The 26,072-nt window shown below is 37.1% G+C and overlaps 1 protein-coding gene across 1 annotated transcript in view; it reads left to right on the top strand.

Moving 5' to 3' along the window:
- The window catches only part of ADAMTS19 (ADAM metallopeptidase with thrombospondin type 1 motif 19), a 326,216-nt gene that overhangs the window by 85,979 nt on the left and 214,165 nt on the right, over nucleotides 1-26,072 (top strand). The window contains exon 7 of the mRNA XM_064275572.1: nucleotides 23,498-23,541. Within this exon, the coding sequence (XP_064131642.1) occupies nucleotides 23,498-23,541 (44 nt within the window). The remainder of the gene's footprint in view (nucleotides 1-23,497; nucleotides 23,542-26,072) is intronic.

Raw genomic sequence — 26,072 nt, 5'->3', positions numbered from 1 at the left:
CCTAATGAGACAGACCGCTCTCTCCCTCCACTCTCTCTTTTCATGTCCATTTTGCCAGCTTCTAACCCCCTCCACCCTCTCATCTCCCCTCCAGGCAGGAAATGCCAACATAGTCTCAAGTGTCCACCTGATCCAAGAAGCTCACTCCTTACCAGCATCCCTCTCCAACCCACTGTCCAGTCCAATCCATGTCTGAAGAGTTGGCTTCGGGAATGGTTCCTGGCCTGGGCCAGCAGAAGGTCTGGGGGCCATGACTACTGGGACCCTTCCAGTCTCAGTCAGACCATTAAGTCTGGTCTTATGAGAATTTGGGGTCTTCATCCCATTGCTCTCGTGCTCCCTCAGGGGTTCTCTGTTGTGTTCCCTGTCAGGGCAGTCGTCAGTTGTAGCCGGGCACCATCTAGTTCTTTTGGTCTCAGGATGATGTAGTCTCTGGTTCATTTGGCCCTTTCTGTCTCTTGGGCTCATAATCACCTTGTGTCCTTGGTGTTCTTCGTTCTCCTTTGATCCAGGTGGGTTGAGACCAATTGATGCATCTTAGATGGCTGCTTGCTAGCGTTTAAGACTCCAGGCGCCACTCTTCAAAGTGGGATGCAGAATGTTTTCTTAATAGATTTTATTATGCCAATTGACTTAGATGTCCCCTGAAACCATGGTCCACAGACCCCTGCCCCTGCTCCACTGGCCTTTGAAGCATTCAGTTTATTCAGGAAACTTCTTTGCTTTTGGTTTAGTCCAATTGTGCTGACCTCCCCTGTATTGTGTGCTGTCTTTCCCTTCACCTAAAGTAGTTCTTATCTGCTATCTAATTAGTGAATGCCCCTCTTCCGCCCTCCTTCCCTCCCCTCCTCATAACCACAAAAGAATGTTTTCTTCTCAGTTTAAACTATTTCTAAAGTTCTTATAATAGTGGTCTTATGCAATATTTGTCCTTTTGCAACTAATTTCACTCAGCATAATGCCTTCCAGGTTCCTCCATGTTATGAAATGTTTCACAGATTCCTCACTGTTCTTTATTGATGCGTAGTATTCCATTGTGTGAATATACCATATTTTATTTATCCATTCATCCGTTGATGGGCACCTTGGTTGTTCTATCTTTTTGCTATTGTCGACAGTGCTGCAGTAAACATGGGTGTGGATATATCTGTTCGTGTAAAGGCTCTTATTTCTCTAGGATATATTCCAAGGAGTGGGATTGCTGGATCGTATGGTAGTTCTATTTCTAGCTTTTTGAGGAAGTGCCAAATCAATTTCCAAAGTGGTTGTACCATTTGACATTCCCACCAGTAGTGTAGAAGTGCCAATCTCTCCACAGCCTCTCCAAAAAAATTATTTTGTGTGTTTTGGATTAATGCCAGCCTTGTTGGAGTGAGATGAAATCTCATTGTAGTTTTGATCTGCATTTCTCTAATGGCTAATGATCATGAACATTTCCTCATATATTGAATGTCTTCTTTTGTGGTGTTTTTTATTCATATTTTTGCCCATTTTTTAATTGGGTTATTTGTCTCTATGCAATTGAGTTTTTGCAGTATCATGTAGATTTTAGAGATCAGGCGCTGATCAAAAATGTCATAGCTGAAAACTTTTTTCCAGTCTGTAGGTAGTCTTTTTACTCATTTGGTGAAGTCTTTGGATGAGCATAGGTGTTTGATTTTTAGTAGCTCCCAGTTATCTAGTTTTTCTTCTACATTCTTTGTAATGTTTTTTTATACTGTTTATGCCATGTATTAGGGCTCCTAACATTGTCCATATTTTTTCTTCCATGATCTTTATCATTTTAGATTTTATATTTAGGTCTTTTATCCATTTTGAGTTACTTTTTGTGCATGGAGTGAGGTATGGGTCTTGTTTCATTTTTTTGCAGATGGGTATCCAGTTATGCCAGTACCATTTGTTAAAAAGACTGTCTTTTCCCCATTTAACTGTTTTGGGGCCTTTGTCAAATATCAACTGCTCATATGTGGATGGATTTGTGTCTGGATTCTCAATTCTGTTCCATTGGTCCATGCATCTTTTGTTGTACCAGTACCAAGCTGTTTTGACTACTGTGGCGGTATAATAGGTTCTAAAATCAGGTAAAGTAAGGCCTCCCACCTTGTTCTTCTTTTTCAGTAATGCCTTATTTATCCGGGGCCTCTTTCCCTTCCATATGAAATTGGTGATTTGTTTCTCCATCTCATTAAAGAATGTCCTTGGGATTTTGACTGGAACTGCATTAAATGTATAGATGGCTTTTGGTAGAATAGACATTTTTATAATGTTACGTCTTCCTATCCACGAGCAAGGTATGTTCTTTCAGTTATGTAAGTCTGTTTTGGTTTCTTGCAGAAGTGTACTGTAGTTTTCTTTGTATAAGTCTTTTACATCTCTGGTAAGATCTATTCCTAAGTATTTTATCTTCTTGGGGGCTACTGTAAATGGCATTGATTTGGTGATTTCCTCTTCGATGTTCTTTTTGTTGGTATAGAAGTATCCAACTGATTTTTGTATGTTTATCTTGTATCCCGATACTCTGCTGAGCTCTTTTATTAGTTTCAGTAGTTTTCTGGAGGATTCCTTAGGGTTTTCTGTGTATAAGATCATGTCATCTGCAAATAGAGATACTTTTACTTCTTCCTTGCCAATCAAGAATGATAGTTTTTAATGTGACAATATTAAACTTTTTAAAAAGGATTATAAGCAAAATAAAAGCCAAAGTCCAATTCAAGTTGTTTAGCAAGAAACCAAGATTGAATTCCTTTATCTCATGTTTTCTCAAGTATCTGCTAAATTTTCACGTATTTTTGTTTAAATTTTGTTGTTAAAATTGTTAAAAAATATTTTGAATACATGCATCTTTTCTATGGTAGGTATGTCACTTTTTCAGAGTGACAGGGTAGATATGGCAAAATTATTTAATTAAACTTACAAGCCAATTTTAATCACTTTTAAGGGGATCTCTACAAAGCCAGTTTATACTAAAATTTATCTTGTTTATGGTTTTAACCATTTTTTTTACTTATGGAAGATTAACAAATCTTAAAGTTTTCTTGATTCAGTTTTTTGTTTTCCTCTTTTTGTTTTATTGTGCTTTAAGTGAAAGTTTATAAATTAAGTTGGTCTCTCATACAAAAACTTATACACACCTTGACATGTAACCCTAGCTGCTCTCCCCCTAATGTGACAGCACACTCTTCCTCTCCACTCTGTATTCCCCATGTCTGTTTCATTTTTTTTTTTAATGAACTGCTTCTATAAAATAATAGAGTAGCAAATATTGTTGTTAATGTAAATGGTTAGGATTTTCAGTGAACACAGACCTTATGTTTGTATTCTTAATCTGAATATTTCATGTCATGTTTTATAATATTTTTTTCATGACAAGATTTTTAAATATATATTTTATTTTTTATAGTACTAGGTATTATATTTCTTAAAGAAGGATATATAGTACCATATGAAATCTATATTGTTACTTATGAATCATGAAATAGTGTATGTGCTTAATTTGAACCTTTGTCTTGTATTGGCCACTAATCTGATATACAGAAACTAGAACACATTAACTATTACTGGGTTTTATATATTTATTTCTCAGTTGATGAAGGCTGTCTTCCTTCTCCTTATCATAATAGGCACTGGAAATATTGCCTCTGAGCCTAAACAAGATGATAATCATAATTTGATTAATTCATATTTTTCTCTTACTGCAAGTATAATAAATTTGTTATAAAAATTGATAAATAAAAGAATGAAGATAACAAAAGTAGCCTATAATTTCACTACCTAGGAATAAACACGGCTGACATTTTTTAGTACATTTTCTTCAGCTTTATTTCCTATGAATGTACTAAAAAAATGTCAACCGTGTTTATTCCTAGACAGTGATGGCACAGTGATTAAAGCACTCGGCTGCAAACCAAAAGGTTGGCTGTTCAAACCCACCAGCTGCTCCATAGAAGAAAGATATAGCAGTCTGCTTCTGGAACGATTTATAGCCTTGCAAACCCTATGGGGGCAGTTCTACTCTGTCCTACAGAGTCGCTATGAGTTGGAATCTACTTGATGGCAGTGGTTTATATATATATTTGCCCAGTATATGTATAAACATATTCTCAAGGTAGAAGTGTAAAAATTACCTTAGTGTTTACAGTAAATTACCTTTTATCCAACTCCTACTCTCACTCTCTTGCCCCAAAGTAACCAGCATTAAGAGTTGGTGTGTACATAAAGAATATATGCGTTAATGTATACATAGAGAACTTTTTCTTTTATTACATAAAAGCTTCAGTTTTATCTTTTTTCTCCACTTAACAATATATCTTGCAAGTCATTTTGTGTCACTTATTGTGGTAGTCAGAATAATGTTCTCCCAAAGATATCCACATCCTCATCCCCAGAACCTTTGAATTACTTTACATGGCAAAAGGGAGTTAGGGATTGTGAGATGAGGAGATTATTCTGGGTGAGTGCATTGTAATCACAAGGGCCCTTAAAAGATGGAAGAGGAGGCAAACCATCACGGTTAGTGAGATAGTGGAAGATGCTATACTGCTGGTTTTGAAGATGGAGGAAGGGGCCAAAGCCAAGGAATGCAAGCTACCTCTAGACACTGGAAAAATAAGGAAACAGGTTCATCCCTAGAACCTCTAAAAGGAATGCAGCCTTGGTTACACCTGGATTTTAGCCAAGTCACACCCATTTTTTGGCTGCTGAGATCTAAAACTATAAGATACTAATTTGTGTTGTTTTAAGCCAGTGTTTCTGGTAATATGTTATTGCAGCAATAGGAAACTGATACACTCATATTGCTCTATATCATTTGGTAGGAGGAGAAGCATACTATTTTATTGAATAGATGTACCATAAATTATTTAACATATCTATTTATAGAACTTTATAATTTATTGCTCTTAGATAAAAAGTGTTAATACATAGGTCATGGAAGCTTTATAGATATATCCAGACCTCCTGAGGTACCAAATTACTAGGCTGAGGGTGGGGAACCATGGTCTTGGGGCACATCTAGCTCAATTTGTATAATATAGTTTATAAAGAAAATGTTCCACATCCTACTTTGGTGAGTTGCATTTGGGGTCTTAAAAGCTTGTGAACGGCCATCTAAGATAATCCACCAATTCCACTCCATCTGGAGCAGAGGAGAATGAAGAAAACCAAAGACAGAAGGGAAAGATTAGTCCAAAGGACTAATGAGCCACAACTACCACAGCCTCCACCAGACTGAGTCCAGCACAGCCCGGCTACCACCACTGACTTCTCTGACAAGGATCACAATAGAGAGTTCTGGACAGAGCTGGATAAAAATGTAGAACAAAACTCTAACCTGAAAAAAAAGACCAGACTTACTGATCTGACAGAGCCCGAAGAAACCCTGAGAGTAGGGCCCGCGGGCACGCTTATAGCTTAGTAATGAAGTTACTCCTGAGGTTCACCCTTCAGCCGAAGATTAGACAAGCTCATGAAACAAAACAAGACTAAATGAGCACACCAGCCTAGGGGCAAGGAGGAGACAGCAGGAGGCGGTCAGAAAGCTGGTAGTGGGGAGCCCAGGGTGGAGAAGGGGAGAGTGTTGACATGTTGTGGGGCTGGCAACCAGTGTCACAAAACAATATGGGTATAGTTTTAATGAGAAACTAATTTGCTCTGTAAACCTTCATCTAAAGTAAAATTAAAAAAAAAGTTTCAATACATATCTTTACATATGTTGTTGTTGTTAGTTGCTGTGGAGTTGCCTCTCACTTGTGGACACTTTATCTACAACAAAACAAAGTATTGCCCGGCTGTGCACCATCTCCGTGATCATTGTTATGTTTGAGTTCATTGTTGTGACGATTACTGCAATTCGTCTCATTGAACATTTCCCTCATTTTCACTGACCTTCTACTTTACCAAACAAAAGATCCTTTTCTAGCAGTTGATCTTTCCTGATAACATGTCCAAAATAAGTGAGCAAAAGTGTTACCTACCTAGCTTCTAAGGACTATTCTGGTTGTATTTCTTCTTTATATAGTTTTATAATTTGCTGATATTCATTTCGGATATATTACAAGAAATCGCTCTATCAAAAGGCAACCCCCTCGCCAAAAAAAGCCAAACCCATTGCTGTCAAGTTGATTTCGACTCAAAGCGACCCTATAGGACAGAGTAGAACCGCCCCATAGGACTTCCAACGAGTGGCTAATGGATTCGAACTGCTGTCCTTTTGGGATGCACATATAAAATATGGATAGATACTGACAAATTCTCCCGTTACTCACCTGTGGCGCTGAGGCTTGTGGGGGAGGATCACCCTTTCTCCTCATCAACTGCTTCCGTTGCCTTAACAGCGAACACCAGCCCACTAAAAGGAGTATTCTATTCTGAAATGGCCTAGTATTATTTAATCAAGAAAGTTGAAATGAATGGTTTTTACAATTCAGGAAAAAGAATCAGTTTTTAGTTAGCATATACATAAAGGTGATCAGATCTTTAACTTTGCAAAGAATTGTGAAAAATAAAATAAAAAACTGTTTATTTCCACGGATTCTATGTTTTTATCCAATTTGATAAACTAAATTTATGACCAGGCCCAGTTTCTAGTGATTGCTCATCTCACGCAATTATTCAATGTTGCATGTTACGTGAACACATTGGTAGGAAGAAATTTTCGCTCAAGGATTAATTTTGGTTTCAACTAAAATGTATAACACGCTTATAAATCAAAACCTATCATCAGTAATATATTTGTTAAATTGTTCTGTGTGGTACAAAGAAATAGTTTCAAGCTGACTAGTGCTTTTGTGTTCATAGTAACAAAAACACAAAACATCTTCTCCTAGCTGTCAACTCTCTGCTTTCTTAGTGTAATTTTCAGATTTCTCTTTGAAATCCTGGAGAAGACATAAGTCTATGTCTCTTGAAAATAATCTTCAATTTAAAACCTAATTTTATTAATGACAGTGTTGCCTTTGATATTTATTGAAATGGTTTTGATATATGTATAATACTTCTAAAAGTTATTTTCAAACTAATGCCCTTGGCAAGTAAGATAGAAAATTTAATAAAATATGGAAATGACAGAAATATCTTGATTTAATACAAATCACAGAATAATTTTTGAATGAATCATTTATAGGTATGTCCCAGAGCACTATAAAACTTTACAATGAGACTTATTCTCAGATGCATCTTCATTCTTGGAAATTAAAGGCTACATTTCATTTTTTTTTTCCTTCAATATAAATCAAAATGTAAGCAGAATTTATGGGTCCTTCCAGTTGCCAAAGTCTAATGATATCATTTCCATGAACTTGCACAATGAAACTCTGTGATGCAGACATCAGGCACACTGAGCTGACATGAGCCAAAAATGAGAGAATTTGAATCCACATGAGCACAGGTCCAGTCAGCAAGCGTATCTCTACCATCCAAAAAAAGCTTTGAATATTATGAGTTTAATAATACGTTATTTGGGTCCTATGAAAGGAAGCTGACAAATGAAAAGTTGAAGATTAAAAATTGTAGCCTTATCTGAGGTTCTTAAATGCTGCTGACAATTGCTCTTCCATTTTAGTCAGGGACATTTCTAATGCTTTTGAATAAAAGAACTTAGGCTCTTTGAAATAATGTGCTTCATTCATTTGCTTGCTAAGTTAGCAGAAATTGGCTGTGTGAAGGACTGTGAATGCCCTTGACAATAAGCAGTACATTTGTCATACTTTTATCATATTGTTTAGTTACAGATGAAGTCCCTTGTTTCATATTATGTAAATCAGATAGTCATGTTGCAGCCTCATGCATTATGATATGATGTATTGTAGGTTTAGAATAAGCACATGAAATTCCTTTGCCCCTACATCTGAATATACTTTACACTCAGTGATTCTTGGCCCTAAGGTGCAGATTTGATTTTATGTGGTTCTTTAATTTTCTGCATTACCATATCATTCAGTATCATCTGTTTTGGGTGTTTCTCTCTCCATTTGTTGGCTGGCAAAGGCGACTGCAAAACAGAACTATCCATTATTTAATACAGTTCCCCATGCTTCATCCTCACTGATTGTGGGGCCTTTATCACATTACAGAGGTGAGTGTATGTCATCCTTTTTTTTTCTTGCCTTCAGAGAAGCCTGTTGTATTTTTTGTGTGTGTCATCCAGTACTTGGCATATACGAGTAAGAGGTACTTAAGTCCCACCTCATCCAGTTGTAGAGGTTGGGCATTACACAACATAAGAGGGAGCCATCCACATTGTTGTGTATGTAAATACCCACCTGGAATTATGTAGTAAACAACCTGTATAATCAGTAATGATGTTCCTGTGATAAATTTGATTTCTAGAGCTTTGTATGGAAGAGAAGTACTAAATGTATTTAGTCCCTAACTTGTAGCAAAAATGCCAGGTAACCTTCGCCATTCCTTTTTACCTGCAATTATATTCAGGCTCTGAATATGTTAAATTACTAGAGGGATCTATTTTCTTAAATGATTTGGTAGTTTTTGATTGTGAGTCACAGAAACCAATTGTGCCTGAGCTGAGCACCAGAAGGGGTACCTTGTGTGGATTATTATGATAGTTGAGGAAGATTCTCTGTAGCTCTCAGAACCATTCTCTGTAACTGAAGAACCAGAATATTCAGGAAAAACACTGAAGAAAGTCTAGGAATTTCATCTGCTGTTTCGTTGATCCATGGCCATTTACATCCTCTACTGTATTATCCCTGGTGGTGTAGTGGTTCAGAGCTATGGCCGCTAACCAAAAGTTCAGCAGTTTGAATCCACTAAGCGCTCCTTGGAAACTCTATGGAGCAGGTCTGCTCTGTCCTATAGGGTCACTACAAGTCGGAATCGACTTGATGGCAATGGGTTTGGTTTTGATTTGGACTGTATTATCCACTTTAAATTTTCCAAATAACTGGACTTGAGTTTGAGTAACAAATTTGATTATTAGAAGTCAATGGCTAGACTGTTCTTTGAACACAAAATATAAAGTAATAAAAGGCAATTTCCCAATGGAAGGATGTTGAGAAAAAAAGTGTTACCTCAGTGGCTTTCATCAAATCACTCAGCTCTTGAAAAATATTTGACTACAACCCTGGGAATAAGTGTCCTAATTGAGAATGGTCGTGTTTTGCTAGACTGGGAAGCTTTTCAGTTTTGTATCTTGTATATTGAAGGAGATGCTGGCCAGTAGTTTGCCTTGAAAAAGTTAGCTCAGATGCTTACCTTTTATGAGATAAAGTTTCAGCGTGTCTTCACATGACATGCGTTTTTAAAAAGATTTTTTTTTTAACAACAAAAGGCATAAATGTTAAAACTCCCAATGCTGATGGACAATCTGATTATTTCATCAAAATTTCTTTATTTTCTTTGCTATTTTCTTTTTAATAATTAACCAAAATGAATCTGATTTGCAACACTAATTCTGTTGAAACAGTGGATTTATAAGGCCTATGTAAGCAATATTGATAAGATTATATTTTCTGTACATAAAATAAATGATTTTGTGTAGAGGGAAGTTTAAGTAGATGTGTATCAAGTGATACAGCCGATTTTCAGTTATCCAGGATGGATTAATTAATGATTTATCAAAACAAAAAGTAGTAACAAATTTGAGGAAAACATTAAAGTTTTTACAAATTAGTGAAAACGCCTAAGCTATATTGTTCCTATTACTTGTAAATAGGAACAACATAATCTAACACCATATTGTGTTTGTCTCCTCAGATTTGGGGATGACCCATTTACCTGCCAGTCAGATGAGGGAGTCTCTTCAGTAGGCAGTAGGCCCTCTCTAGAGCAAAGCCCTGGTGGCTCAGTGGCTAAGAGCTACAGCTGCTAACCAAAAGGTCGGCCGTTCGAATCCACCAGCCACTCCTTGGAAACCCTATGGGGCAGTTCTACTCTGTTCTCTAGGGTTGCTATGAGTCTGAATTGATGGCACCTAACAACAACAACAAGAGCAAAACAATTGCAAGCATACATTATACAGAGACAAGGGTGGGAGTAGGGTGAGGCAAATGCATCCACTTAAACAAACCAAAGCCAGTATTTGGGAGTGGAGTGGAGTTAATTAAAGTGAGAAAAAGAAAGGAGAAGGGATAACATACCACAGAGTCTGAGTCTCCGACTTACTTGAGTCTTAGTCAAACATTGTAAAAGGTAGTGTAAAATGGTGGGAGTAATAGTGTTAAAACCTAACTTAAGGGACAATAATGCGAATCAAGATCAGCCCCAGACTGATCCCTACGAGGTAGAGGTCAAACATATCTCCATTCTCCAACCTTTTTACCAATTCTGACACCAACCATCCCTCCCAAAGCACTCTCTACTTCTCTTCTGTGTTCAATAATCTGTTGCAATGTCCATGCAGAACTCACAGACCATACTTACAGTTAAGTGGTTTATTAAGGAAGCAACAGTTATAACTCAGGATCGGGATAAACAGGCTACAAATCAGGATTAGGATCGGGAAGCACACAGGCAAAGTCTGGAATGCTCCTGGGAGAGGAGAGTACATCCCTCCCCTCTTCAGTGCAAGACAGCTCTCTCAGCCAAAGTAACAAACCCTCTGGGGTAAAAAAACTAGGGCAAAGGTAACTTCTCAGAGCTTAGGGAAAAAACCTTTCCATCTATTTTTCCAAAAAACCAAGGCAACAGGCCACATAAAGCAACTCATTTCACCACAGACAGGTTCTGAGTTAAGAGAGCCATTTTTGTTGTTTTTAGTTGCTGTCAAGTCATTTCCAACTCATTATGACTCTATGTGTGCAGAGTAAAACTACTCTGCAGGGTTTTCAAGGCTGTGAGCTTTCGGAAGCAGGTCGCCAGGCCTGGCTTCCATGGTGCCTCTTGGTGGGATTGAATTGCCGGCCTTTAGGCTAATAGTCAGGTGCTTAATCGTGCTACCAGGGCTCCTCTCAGTGATTCTTTATGAAGCAATTAATATGATAAATTATCATACTTGTATTATTTTTGTTATTTATAGCTACAGAATGGAAAATATTTGCCTAAACCTTGGCCATGGCTTAAAGGAATTAAGTTCATATTAAGTCAACTTTGTGATTTGTGCTGAATACATATTATTTAAGGTTATGTTTGATCTTCTTTAACCCAAGTCTTCTCTTCTATTACTTTAGTAATCAGGAGTGGATTCTGTATCTATTTCATAGAAACTATCTCTGTCAGGAGTTTTCCAGAATAGCAAACAATTTTAGTAATTAACTATAATGGTATTGAAAAATATCATTCCCTAATTAATTCATATCCACGATTATTAACATAATTATGTATTTATCTGTCTCCAACCTTTGCAAGAAAATTAACAGTTTTATAATAGTCACTAAGTTTAATAATAATTTTTAGCTAATATAATACCAGTTGTAGAAAGATATCTTTGAAAAATTTGAGGTCGATGTGAATATATTATTTAGGCAGTTATACAGTCTTCTAAAGAATTTGGTAAAAGCAGCTGCGTGATAAAAAATGTAATGATAAATAATGCCCATATGACTTTCTGTGGATATTAATATCTAATGTTAACAATAAACAAAAGCATAGTTTCACTGTACTTAAGCCTGTATGGTAGATCACAGAGGGTTTTTCATTCCTTTACTTATGTGATAATCTAGCTGACTAAAATGGCCAGAAAATGTTTTCATTAAACGTATCAAAAAATTGTAGAAATAATATTATAAGCATTCTTCTATATGCATGGATGAGTCAAAAACAAAGAGAGCTCTGGTAACAAATGTAGTAATCGTCTGAGGTAATGTGGTAGCTTCTCTGCTCGAGTTGGTTGGACTACAAAGTCTGGCTTCTTGGATATTAACTCCCACATGGGGGAAAGAGAGAAGATCTTGAAGCTGCAGAGCAGGGAAGTGGAACTGAAACACTATTTATACTCAACCCTTGAATAGCCACACCCTTAATAAGAGTGTGATCTGGCTAAAGCTCTGCCAGTAGTCTCCGGTTACCAACAAGGAAGCATTCTGTCTCAGCCTGACCTCAGGTTAAGGCAAATGGCTCCTATGGGTACTCTTTATTGTGAGTCTGATTCCAACGATGAAGCACTTAGTGAAAGCATATGCAAAACTGCTCAAAAGGGGCCCTGTCTTAACTTGCGCCACACACAGCAACCACAAATAAAGTACCACTTTATGATTTCACAATAGAATTCCAAAACACACAAAGATAAAATCTTCCATAGTAAGATATGAGAGCCACAATAAGGAATAGTATAACTAAAAAACCTGACAGAAATTATAAAATAAGTATGTTTTACATGATTAAAATAAAAAATGTCTAAAATATGAGAATAAGATTTTTTGAAAATAAAACAGTTGATTTCAAGTGAGGAAAACAAAACATAAGGCTTTTGAAGTTAAAAATCAAACTTTATGAGTTGAAGATCAGATTAGATGCAGCTGAAGAAAGAATTAGTGGATTGGATGATAGATCTGAGGGTTCCTCCACAAGGCTGCATATAGTGGTAAAGAGATGGAAATTCAAAAGGGTGCTTGAGAGTTACAACATCAGAATGAAAAGAACCCCATGTAACTAAAGGAGTTCTAGGAAAAGAGAAGGAATGTGAGAAGAATTAGCTAACTAGATGATAGTAAGAATTTTTTGTGATGCTATGGATTTTCAAATTATGTGATATACTAAGTACCAAAGAAGATAAAAACAAATTAGTGTCTAGATACATCTTAGAGAAACTGCAGAACAACAGAGTAAATAAGAAACCTTAAAATTAACCAGAAACCAAATGCAGACTTCTAAGCAATAATTATGAATACTAAAGTAAAATAAACTATCTTAAACATGCTGAGGGTCAATAAAGTCAGCTAATGTTCTTTTATGAATAAATGCAAAATAAAGAAAGTTAAGGAATCAAAGACTGGGACAGATTACCCTTCATTTATCCTCACTGAAAGAAATAAGGAAGGATATACTTGAAAAAGCGGCTCTTTACAAAGTTAAAAGATACAAAATATAACTGAGCAGAGAAATTGCTAAACATATGACAAATCTAAATAAGCACCAGTAGTTAAAAGCACCTGCCTACTTTGAATATTTAAAAATCAAGATAGACTATTGCCCTGAGAGACTCTTTAAACCTTGAACAGAAACCATCTCCTGAAATCACCTTTTAACTAAATAGCAGGTTGGCTCAAAAAGAATTTTACCCTTGAGAAATGTGCTCTTTTAAAAATTATCCATATGAGACCAAATAGATAGCAGTCACTCTAAAGCATAGAGGAGTTTGGAGGTGGCCAGTGAGACTAAATGAATGAGAGTGGAACGACTAGAATAGAAATAATGAGGGTGTTGACACAAACTGAAAAATGTAACCAACGTCACTGAACATTACATTGTTGAATGGGAACCTGCTTTTCTGTGTGTACTTTCACCAAAAATATAACAGAATATTTTAAAAAATTACAATAGGTTTACAATATCAGACAAAAATAACATGGAAGACGGAAGGAAGAGTTTGAATTAAAAGCTTTTGATGTCTTTGCATTTTTCAGAAGGAAATTGAAGATGACTTTTAGTTTTTTTTTTTTTATTAACTTTTATTAAGCTTCAAGTGAACGTTTACAAATCCAATCAGTCTGTCACGTATAAGTTTACATACATCTTACTCCGTACTCCCACTTGCTCTCCCCCTCTTGAGTCAGCCCTTTCAGTCTCTCCTTTCGTGACAATTTTGCCGGCTTCCCTCTCTATCCTCGCATCCCCCCTCCAGACAAGAGTTGCCAACACAATCTCAAGTGTCCACCTGATATAATTAGCTCACTCTTCATCAGCGTCTCTCTCCCACCCGCTGACCAGTCCCTTTCATGTCTGATGAGTTGTCTTCGGGGATGGTTCCTGTCCTGTGCCAACAGAAGGTCTGGGGACCATGGCCGCCGGGATTCCTCTAGTCTCAGTCAGACCATTAAGTTTGGTCTTTTTATGAGAATTTGGGGTCTGCATCCCACTGATCTCCTGCTCCCTCAGGGGTCCTCTGCTGTGCTCCCTGTCAGGGCAGTCATCGATTGTGGCCGGGCACCAACTAGTTCTTCTGGTCTCAGGGTGATGTAGGTCTCTGGTTCATGTGGCCCTTTCTGTTTCATGGGCTCTTAGTTGCCGTGTGGCCTTGGTGTTCTTCATTTTCCTTTGCTCCAGGTGGGTTGAGACCAATTGCTGCATCTTAGATGGCCGCTTGTTAGCATTTAAGACCCCAGACGCCACATTTCAAAGTGGGATGCAGAATGATTTCATAATAGAATTATTTTGCCAATTGACTTAGAAGTCTCCGCAAACCATGTTCCCCATACCCCCGCCCCTGCTCCGCTGACCTTTGAAGCATTCATTTTATCCCGGAAACTTCTTTGCTTTTGGTCCAGTCCAATGGAGCTGACCTTCCATGTATTGAGTGTTGTCTTTCCCTTCACCTAAAGCAGTTCTTATCTACTGATTATTCGATAAAAAACCCTCTCTCTCCCTCCCTCCCTCCCTCCCCCCCTCCCCCCCGGTAACCACAAAAGTATGGGTTCTTCTCAGTTTATACTATTTCTCAAGATCTTATAATAGTGGTCTTATACAATATTTGTCCTTTTGCCTCTGACTAATTTCACTCAGTATAATGCCTTCCAGGTTCCTCCATGTTATGAAATGTTTCACAGATTCGTCAGTGTTCTTTATCGATGCGTAGTATTCCATTGTGTGAATATACCACAATTTATTCACCCATTCATCCGTTGATGGACACCTTGATTGCTTCCAACTTATTGCTGTTGTAAACAGAGCTGCAATAAACATGGGTGTGCATATATCTGTTTGTGTGAAGGCTCTTGTATCTCTAGGGTATATTCCGAGGAGTGGGATTTCTGGGTTGTATGGTAGTTCTATTTCTAACTGTTTCAGATAACACCAGATAGATTTCCAAAGTGATTGTACCATTTTACATTCCCACCAGCAGTGTATAAGAGTTCCAATCTCTCCGCACGCTCTCCAACATTTATTATTTTGTGTTTTTTGGATTAATGCCAGCCTTGTTGGTGTGAGATGGAATCTCATCGTAGTTTTAATTTGCATTTCTCTAATGGCTAATGATCGAGAGCATTTTCTCATGTATCTGTTAGCTGCCTGAATATCTTCTTTAGTGAAATGTGTGTTCATATCCTTTGCCCACTTTTTGATTGGGTTGTTTGTCTTTTTGTGGTTGAGTTTTGACAGAATCATGTAGATTTTAGAGATCAGGCGCTGGTCTGAGATGTCATAGCTGAAAATTCTTTCCCAGTCTGTAGGTGGTCTTTTTACTCTTTTGGTGAAGTCTTTAGATGAGCATAGGTGTTTGATTTTTAGGAGCTCCCAGTTATCGGGTTTCTCTTCATCATTTTTGGTAATGTTTTGTATTCTGTTTATGCCTTGTATTAGGGCTCCTAGGGTTGTCCCTATTTTTTCTTCCATGATCTTTATCGTTTTAGTCTTTATGTTTAGGTCTTTGATCCACTTGGAGTTAGTTTTTGTGCATGGTGTAAGGTATGGGTCCTGTTTCATTTTTTTGCAAATGGATATCCAGTTATGCCAGCACCATTTGTTAAAAAGGCTATCTTTTCCCCAATTAACTGACTCTGGTCCTTTGTCAAATATCAGCTGCTCATATGTGGATGGATCTGTATCTGGGTTCTCAATTCTGTTCCGTTGGTCTATGTGCCTGTTTTTGTACCAGTACCAGGCTGTTTTGACTACTGTGGCTGTATAATAGGTTCTGAAATCAGGTAGAGTGAGACCTCCCACTTTTCTTCTTCTTTTTCAGTAATGCTTTACTTATCTGAGGCTTCTTTCCCTTCCATATGAAATTGGTGATTTGTTTCTCCAACACATTAAAAAATGACATTGGAATTTGGATCGGAAGTGCATTGTATGTATAGATGGCTTTTGGTAGAATAGACATTTTTACTATGTTAAGTCTTCCTATCCATGAGCAAGGTATGTTTTTCCACTTAAGTATGTCCTTTTGAATTTCTTGTAGTAGAGCTTTGTAGTTCTCTTTGTATAGGTCTTTTACATCCTTGGTAAGATTTATTCCTAAGTATCTTATCTTCTTGGGGGCTACTGTGAATGGTATTGATTTGGTTATTTCCTCTTCGGTGTTCTTTTTGTTGATGTAGAGGAATCCAAGTGATTTTTGTATGTTTATTTTATAACCTGAGACTCTGCCAAACTCTTCTATTAGTTTCAGTAGTTTTCTGGAGGATTCCTTAGGGTTTTCTGTGTATACGATCATGTCATCTGCAAATAGTGATAGCTTTACTTCCTCCTTGCCAATCCGGATACCTTTTATTTCTTTGTCTAGCCTAATTGCCCTGGCTAGGACTTCCAGCACAATGTTGAATAAGAGCGGTGATAAAGGGCATCCTTGTCTGGTTCCCATTCTCAAGGGAAATGCTTTCAGGCTCTCTCCATTTAGAGTGATATTGGCTGTTGGCTTTGCATAGATGCCCTTTATTATGTTGAGGAATTTTCCTTCAATTCCTATTTTGGTGAGAGTTTTTATCATAAAAGGGTGTTGGACTTTGTCGAATGCCTTTTCTGCATCAATTGATAAGATCCTGTGGTTTTTGTCTTTTGTTTTATTTATGTGATGGATTACATTAATGGTTTTTCTGATATTAAACCAGCCTTTTTTTTTTTTTTTTTTGCATAGCTGGTATAAATCCCACTCGATCATGGTGGATTATTTTTTTGATGTGTTGTTGGATTCTATTGGCTAGAATTTTGTTGAGGATTTTTGCATCTATGTTCATGAGGGATATAGGTCTATAATTTTCTTTTTTTGTAATGTCTTTACCTGGTTTTGGTATCAGGGAGATGGTGGCTTCATAGAATGAGTTGGGTAGTATTCCGTCATTTTCTATGCTTTGGAATACCTTCAGAAGTAGTGGTGTTAACTCTTCTCTGAAAGTTTGGTAGAACTCTGCAGTGAAGCCGTCCAGGCCAGGGCTTTTTTTTGTTGGGAGTTTTTTGATTACCGTTTCAATCTCTTTTTTTGTTATGGGTCTATTTAGTTGTTCTACTTCTGAATGTGTTAGTTTAGGTAGGTAGTGTTTTTCCAGGAATTCATCCATTTCTTCTAGGTTTGCAAATTTGTTAGAGTACAATTTTTCATAATAATCTGAAATGATTCTTTTAATTTCATTTGGTTCTGTTGTGATGTGGTCCTTCTCATTTCTTATTTGGGTTATTTGTTTCCTTTCCTGTATTTCTTTAGTCAGTCCAGCCAATGGTTTATCAATTTTGTTAATTTTTTCAAAGAACCAGCTTTTGGCTTTGTTAATTCTTTCAATTGTTTTTCTGTTCTCTAATTCATTTAGTTCAGCTCTAATTTTTATTATTTGTTTTCTTCTGGTGCCTGATGGATTCTTCTGTTGCTCAGTTTCTATTTGTTCAAGTTGTCGGGACAGTTCTCTGATTTTGGCTCTTTCTTCTTTTTGTATGTGTGCATTTATCGATATAAATTGGCCTCTGAGCACTGCTTTTGCTGTGTCCCAGAGGTTTTGATAGGAAGTATTTTCATTCTCGTTGCTTTCTATGAATTTCCTTATTCCCTCCTTGATGTCTTCTATAACCCAGTCTTTTTTCAGCAGGGTATTGTTCAGTTTCCAAGTATTTGATTTCTTTTCCCTAGTTTTTCTGTTATTGGTCTCTAGTTTTATTGCCTTGTGGTCTGAGGAGATGCTTTGTAATATTTCGATGTTTTGGACTCTGCAAAGGTTTGTTTTATGACCTAATATGTGGTCTATTCTAGAGAATGTTCCATGTGCGCTAGAAAAAAAAGTATATTTTGCAGCAGTTGGGTGGAGAGTTCTGTATAAGTCAATGAGGTCAAGTTGGTTGATTGTTGTAATTAGATCTTCCATGTCTCTATTGAGCTTCTTACTGGATGTCCTGTCCTTCTCCGAAAGTGGTGTGTTGAAGTCTCCTACTATAATTGTGGAGGTATCTATCTCGCTTTTCAATTCTGTTAAAATTTGATTTATGTATCTTGCAGCCCTGTCATTGGGTGCATAAATATTTAATATGGTTATGTCTTCCTGATCAATTGTCCCTTTTATCATTATATAGTGTCCTTCTTTATCCTTTGTGGTGGATTTAAGTCTAAAGTCTATTTTGTCAGAAATTAGTATTGCTACTCCTCTTCTTTTTTGCTTATTGTTTGCTTGATATATATTTTTTCCATCCTTTGAGTTTTAGTTTGTTTGTGTCTCTAAGTCTAAGGTGTGTCTCTTGTAGGCAGCATATAGATGGATCGTGTTTCTTTATCCAGTCTGTGACTCTCTGTCTCTTTATTGGTGCATTTAGTCCATTTACATTCAGGGTAATTATAGATAAATAAGTTTTTAGTGCTGTCATTTTGATGCCTTTTTATGTGTGTTGTTGACAATTTCATTTTTCCACATACTTTTTTGTGCTGAGATGTTTTTCTTAGTAAATTGTGAGATCCTCATTTTCATAGTGTTTGACTTTATGTTAGTTGAGTCGTTACGTTTTTCTTGGCTTTTGTCTTGAGTTATAGAGTTGTTATACCTTTTTTTGGTTACCTTATTATTTACCCCTTTTTTTCTAAGTAAAAACCTAACTTGTATTGTTCTATATCGCCTTGTATCACTCTCCATATGGCAGTTCTATGCCTCCTGTATTTAGTCCCTCTTTTTGATTATTGTGATCTTTTACCTATTGACTTCCATGATTCCCTGTTATGTGTATTTTTTTTTTAATTAATCTTAATTTGTTTGTTTTTGTGATTTCCCTATTTGAGTTGATATCAGGACGTTCTGTTTTGTGTCCTTGTGTTGCGCTGATATCTGATATTATTGGTTTTCTGACCAAACAATATCTTTTAGTATTTCTTGTAGCTTTGGTTTGGTTTTTGCAAATTCTCTAAACTTGTGTTTATCTGTAAATATCTTAATTTCGCCTTCATATTTCAGAGAGACTTTTGCTGGATATATGTTCCTTGGCTGGCAGTTTTCCTCCTTCAGTGTTCTGTATATGTTGTCCCATTCCCTTCTTCCCTGCATGGTTTCTGCTGAGTAGTCTGAACTTATTCTTATTGATTCTCCCTTGAAGGAAACCTTTCTTTTCTCCCTGGCTGCTTTTAAAATTTTCTGTTTATCTTTGGTTTTGGCGAGTTTGATGATAATATGTCTTGGTGTTTTTCTTTTTGGATCAATCTTAAATGGAGTTCGATGAGCATCTTGGATAGATATCCTTTCGTCTTTCATGATGTCAGGGAAGTTTTGTGTCAGGAGTTCTTCAATGATTTTTTCTGTGTTTGCTGTCCCCCCTCCCTGTTCTGGGACTCCAATCACCCGCAGGTTATCCTTCTTGATAGAGTCCCACATGATTCTTAGGGTTTCTTAATTTTTTTTAATTCTTTTATCTGATTTTTTTTCAGCTATGTTGGTGTTGATTCCCTGGTCCTCCAGATGTCCCAGTCTGCATTCTAATTGCTCGAGTCTGCTCCTCTGACTTCCTAGTGCGTTGTCTAATTCTGTAATTTTATTGTTAATCTTTTGGATTTCTACATGCTGTCTCTCTATGGATTCTTGCTACTTATTAATTTTTCCACTATGTTCTTGAATAATCTTTTTGAGTTCTTCAACAGTTTTATCAGTGTGTTCCTTGGCTTTTTCTGCAGTTTGCCTTATTTCATTTGTGATGTCTTGAAGCATTCTGTAAATTAGTTTTTTATATTCTGTATCTGATAATTCCAGGATTGTATCTTCATTTGGGAAAGATTTTGATTCTTTTGTTTGGGGGGTTGGAGAAGCTGTCATGGTCTGCTTCTTTAAGTGGTTTGATATGGATTGCTGTCTCCAAGCCATCACTGGGAAACTAGTTTTTCCAGAAAATCTGCTAAAAAAAAATGCAGTCAGATCCCTATCAGAGTTCTCTCTCTGGCTTAGGCTATTGGGATGTTAATGAAAGCGCCTGGGGAGGGTGGGGGAGGGAACAGAGAGATAGGAGAGTAGGACCTCAGAGTATAGCCAGAGTTGCTTGTCTTGCTTTGAATGACTATTCTATCTGAGATTTGCGCGGGGCGCGTCGCCTATGTATGCTGGCTGTGTGGAGATTGCCCCCGGGGGGTCTGGCCCGCTGGAGTCAAGGTCAGATCCTCCGCTTCCAGCCCCACGCCCAGGGTCAAGGCTCCCCTGGTGGGACGGTGCACTCTCGACTCCAAAATCAGTCGCTGTCTCCCGGGGACTTCTCGTCCCGCCAGCCATGTCGCCGTGCCACTCCTGGGAACTGGCTGGGCCCCATCCTGGGGTTAGTTCAGGTGAGTGGAGCAGCTCCCCGTGCTTGTGCCGTGACCGAGTGTCCCGGCTGGGATGCTGTTCTCCCCGCTCCAATACCAGTCGCTGCCTCCTGGGGTCTTCTACCGGCTGCGTCCCATGCCACCCGAGCAAACCGGCTGGGCCCCCCTCCCGGGGTTAGTTCAGGGGGGTGGAGCAGCTCTCTGTGCTTGTGCTGTACCTGACTGGTATGCTGGCTCCAGGCTCTGAAAACAATCGCTGCTTCCCCGTATTAGTTCATTCTCCGTCTCTAAATCTGTGTTTGTTGTTCAGGGTTCGTAGATTGTTATGTACGTGATCGATTCACTTGTTTTTCCGTGTCTTTGTTGCAAGAGGGATCCGAGGTAGCGTCTGCCTAGTCCGCCATCTTGGCCCCGCCTCGACTTTTAGTTTTGATGGTTTAACAGTATGTGGTAGGAAGGATAGTGCCCTCCCCACAAAATTATCCATGTGAATATGTTACTTAACCTGGCAAAATAGACTTTGCAGGTGTGATTAAATTAAAGATCTTGAGATGGGAATTACTGAGATGGGCTCAATGTAATCACAGTGGTCCTTATAAGGGAAGAGGAAGGCAGGAGAGTCAGAGTCAGAGATGTGATGACAGAAGCAGAGGTCAGAGTCATGTGATTGCCGGCTTTGAGATGGAAGGAGATCACGTGTCAAGAAGTGAGGGCAGCCTCTAGAAGCTGGAAAAGGCAAGAAAACAGACTCTTTGCTCTAATCTCCAGGAGCAACACAGTCCTGCTCACAACTTAATTTTAGCCTAGGGAAACCCACTTTGGACTTTTGACCACCAGACAGTAAGATAATAAAAATTTGTGTTTCTTTAGGCACACAAGTCTGTTACAGCAGCAATAGGAAACTAATACGGTGTACTTTAGAATGTAAGAGTAACCCTGAAGCAAACACAATTTAATGTTCCTTTCTAAACCTGTAACAGAATAAGAGGAAAATAAAACTAGGTAAGAAGAAAGAGAAAAACAAAGAAATATAAGTTGGTGAATATAAAGCACAAATAAGATGATAGAAAAATTCCCATTTATTAATAATAAAACAAAATGTAAATAAAATATTTAAACCCACTTATTGAAATAAAGATATTACATAACTAGGCTTTAGAATTTTAACCATATGCTACTTATGAGAGACTCAGAGAAAATGAAAGTTCAAAGTAAAAAGACATGCCAAACAAATATTAGTGAATTACTAAAATATTAATTTATTTTAGTATCTGACAGGATAGCCTTTATATAGCAAAATAAATGACAATTTTATCTACTCCCTAGCCTTTATACAGAAAATATTATAAAGGATAAGATGAGAACATAGGGGGAAAAATTAAAAATAAATTGCAAAAACTTTGAAAGTTTAAATATTTAATAACTTAGCTTCAGCGTAAATAAAGCAAAATTTAATAGATCACATGGAAACATCAGCAAATTTATAATCACAATAGAAATTTTAACAGCCCTTCCTCAGGAATGATGTGAAATTAAGTCCAAAATTGCTCTTCTATTGAGGAATTGTACATCAAAGCTTATTACCAGGTAGGTACTCATATAGGAAATACTCATATAGTAGATACTTAAGCCCTCATATAGGACATTGCTTACCTTATGGTACAGGAGAGGAGCCCTGAAGGTGCAATGGTTAAGTGCTCAGCTGCTGATCTAAAGGCTTGCAGTTTGAACCCACCTAGCGGTTCCACAGGAGAAAGACCTGGTGATCTCCTTCCATAAGATTACAGCTTAGGAAACCCTATGGAGCAGCTCTACTCTGTCACATGGGGTGGTTATGAGTGGGAACTGCCTCCAGGGAATCCAGCAATAACAACACAGTAGCAGCAGCAACAAGACAACTAAAACATCAACAACTAATATTTGAGAGCTGAACTATGTGTCTAGCATTGCTTTAAATGCCTTAGTTGTGTTAACTTATTCAACCTGTACAGAAATCTATGCGGCAGATACTATTGTTACCTCTGTTTTCTAAATAAGGAGACTGAGGAACAGGAAGGTTAAGTTGCTGAGGACACATAGCTAGTAAAAGGTAAACAAAATGATTGCTTTCAGGTGGTTGGCCTTCAAAGCTCATAACTCTTCTTTACTATGGTCTACTAAATTACATACTATGAAACCCTAAGTAACTGCTAACAAGAGTAAAGTAGATTCATATGTATTGTTAAAGGATGCTCTTTAAGATATTTGTTGTTAGTTGCCAACTGAATTGATTCTAGTGGTGACCTTGTGTGTACAGAGTAGAATTGCTCCATAGCGTTTTCAAGGCTGTGACCTTGGGAAAGCAGATCACCAGGCCTGTCTCCACAGGTGCCTCTGGGTGGGTTCATACCATCAACCTTTCAGCTAGTAGTTGAATGCTGCTTAACCATTTGTGCCACTGCGGGACTCCTTCTCCAAGATAAAGCAGTTTATTAAAAGGGAGAATTACAGAATATTATTCATGGCTAAATCCCAGTTATGCAAAAATACTAATTTCTTCATAGCCTTACTAAAATGATTATTATCAGTCTTCAAAAATTTTTACCAAGTATACAGTATGAAATGGTATATTGTTTTAAATTGTGTTTTTTACATTTACATCTTCACTTTTAAAATTATTTTATATTATATGAAGTAGAGGTCTTATATTTTTCAAATGGAAAGCCATGTCCAAATACCAGATGCTATATTTTGTAATTAAAATAATGAAATCCTGTAAAATTCAAAACAAAATGGGATTATACTTTTAGAATATTGTCTATGAAATGGGACAACAGTGTCCCAGGATTATATCAATGTAACTATATTACAAAAATTAATAAGCATTTTTTAAAATTTAAAAATAAGTTAATTAATCATACTGTCAGTTTTATTAAATTCTTGGATACAATGGCTGTGATACAAATAATCATAAACAAAAATCAAACCCGTTGCCGTTGAGCAGATTCTGACTCATAGCAACCCTATAGGACAGAGTAGAACTGCAACATAGGGTTTCCAAGAAGTGGCAGGTGGATTCGAATGGCCGACCTTTTAGTTAGCACCCAAATGCTCACCCGCTGCACCACAATTAATCATATAACTATTAAAATAAGTCACATAATCTCTGTTGTTTGAGAAAAGGGACCTATTTTTACTTTGATATTCTGTTTTTCTTTCTAGGAAAGATTTCTGTGTACACAAAGATGAACCATGTGATACTGTTGGTAAGTGTATATGAAAGTTGTCACAGTTTAGGGGAGTATGCGAAGTTTGAATACATCACTTCTTCATATATAGGAAGTTATTTGAGAGTGCTGATTTCAATGGGGTATTTTTAGAATATTGTATTTCACATATATGGTTAAACACTTGTCAAAGGCCTGGTGATCTGCTTTCAAAAAATCAGCCATTGAAAACTCTATGGTGCAACCACTGTCAGAAAACAATTCGTATATAAATTTTTGAATGAAAAAGTAATTTACACTATAAACTTCCACCTAAAACACGATAAAATTAAAAAAAAAAAAATCTAAATCTAAAAGAAAAGAAAGCCCTGTGGAGCACAGTTCTACTCTGACACACATGGGGTTGCCATGAGTTGGAATCGCTTCTACAGCAACTGGAAAAAAGGTTGCTGTAGAATTGTCTGGAAGTGGTGCAAGAGTGGTATTAATGGGAAAAGAAAGAAAATTGTTTTCATCTACTGAGAAATTTGATGATTTGAATAATCCTTTTTTTCTATGATAACCATTTGCTCTGGCCTTTTCTCTAGTTTCCTTAGTTTTTTTAATTTTTTTGTTCTTCATCGTTGATGTCCTTTCTTCTGTCAAGCCCTCGTCCATTGGTATTCCTCAGAAATATGTATTTATGTCTTTTCTATATGCTGCTTAGTGCCATCCAGAACCAAATGTCACTTCACAGACATGTATACAAAAACTTACTTGGCATTCAATCAAGCGCCTCAAACTACTTATGTTTAAATGGAGATATGTCTTGTTTCCTCAAACTTACTACTTCTCTGATTTATATTACTTACATGTGGGCCAAAAATCTTTGAATTAATTATCTTTTGTACTTCCCTTTCCTTCATATCTCATATGTAATTAATAATTCAGTTCTAAATGGTTACCCAAATGTCAGCACTGACTGAAATGTGTGTTCATCATTTGTTTATTAGCATCATGCTGTATAAATACCTATGCATATATAGATAAATATATACGTATGTACATAGAGAGAGAAACAAACTAGAAATGTTGTTGCATCAGCCTTTTCTACCAAAGAAGTGTGTTGAAAACATGATTAATTATAGTTGACTATTTCTAGCTGAGAGGTTAGAACAAAAACTAGTCTACATAGCCCCTTAACAATTAAAGAAATTGAATCAAGTCTTTAAAGTCTTCCCCAAGAAAATATCAGGCCTAATGATTTCACAGATGCTTTCTACTATAGTTCCAAAGAAAAGATTATTGCGATATTATACAAACTGTTTCAGAAAATAGAAAAAGATGGAATTTAGACCATATACATTTATTACCAAATCCTAAAAAAAGACAGCATAAGAAAGAAAAATAATTCCTTTCACTCACGAAAGAAAGAAAGAAAACTCCTAAACCAAATATTAGTAGACATTATCTCACAACGAATTTTTAAATAACCAACTAGGGTTATTTTATTCCAGATGTTCCAGAAATGCAAGGGTAGTTTAAGACAGAAAATCTTAAAATGTAACTACACAATCCAATTATAGAGAAAAGCCATGTGATCATCCCAGTGAGTGAAGAAAATGTGCTTTATGAAACTCAAACCCATTTATGATATAAAACTCTTGGCAAAATAGGAAAAAGCAGGAACCCTTATTAACCTGATAAAAGTATTTAGAAAAATATATTCATTATCTTTTAAAATAGTAAAGCATTGAAAGCATTCCTTTTAAAATCAGAAACAGAATTTCACTATCACTACTTTCATTCAACAATGTACTAGAAATTGTACGCCTTTCAATCAAATGGGTAATATGATTTTATATATTAAAAATACCTTGTTGTTGTTAGGTGCTGTCGAGTTGTTTTTTGACTCATGGTGACCCTATGTGTCATGGATTGAATTGTGTCCCTCAAAAATGTGTGTATCAGTCTGGCTGGGCCATGATTCCCAGTATTGTGTGATTGTCCACCATTTTGTCATCTGATGTGATTTTCCTATGTGTTATAATTTCTGCCTCTATGATGTTAATGGGGCAGTTCTACCCTGTCCTATAGGGTCGCTATGAGTCGGAATCGACTCAACGGCACTGGGTTTTGGGATGATGTTAATGAGCAGGGATGGGTAGCAGTTGTGTTGATGAGGCAGGACTCAATCTACGGGATTGGATTGTGTTTGATCCAGTTTCTTTTGAGATATAAAAGAGAAAAGTGAGCAGAGAGACAGTGGGACCTCATATCACCAAGAAATCAGTGCCAGGAGTAGAGCACGTCATTTGGGCTCGGAGTTCCTGCGTGGAGAAGCTCCTAGTCCAGGGGAAGATTAATGAGAAGGACCTTCCTCCATAGTCAACAGAAAGAGAAAGCCTTCCTCTGGAGCTGATGCCCTGAATTTGGACTTTTAACCTACTTTATTGTGAGGAAATAAATTTCCCTTTGTTAAAGCCATCCACTTGTGGTATTTCTGTTACAGCAGCACCAGGTAACTAAGACAAAATTGTTACCAGGAGTGGGGTGCTGCTCTAACAGATACCTAAAATGTGGAAGTGGTT

The sequence above is a fragment of the Loxodonta africana genome, chromosome 2 (genome assembly GCF_030014295.1).
Source record: "Loxodonta africana isolate mLoxAfr1 chromosome 2, mLoxAfr1.hap2, whole genome shotgun sequence".
Taxonomy (NCBI): domain Eukaryota; kingdom Metazoa; phylum Chordata; class Mammalia; order Proboscidea; family Elephantidae; genus Loxodonta; species Loxodonta africana.
The sequence above is the reverse complement of the archived record's forward strand: the minus strand, read 5'-3'. Positions and strand labels throughout refer to the sequence as shown.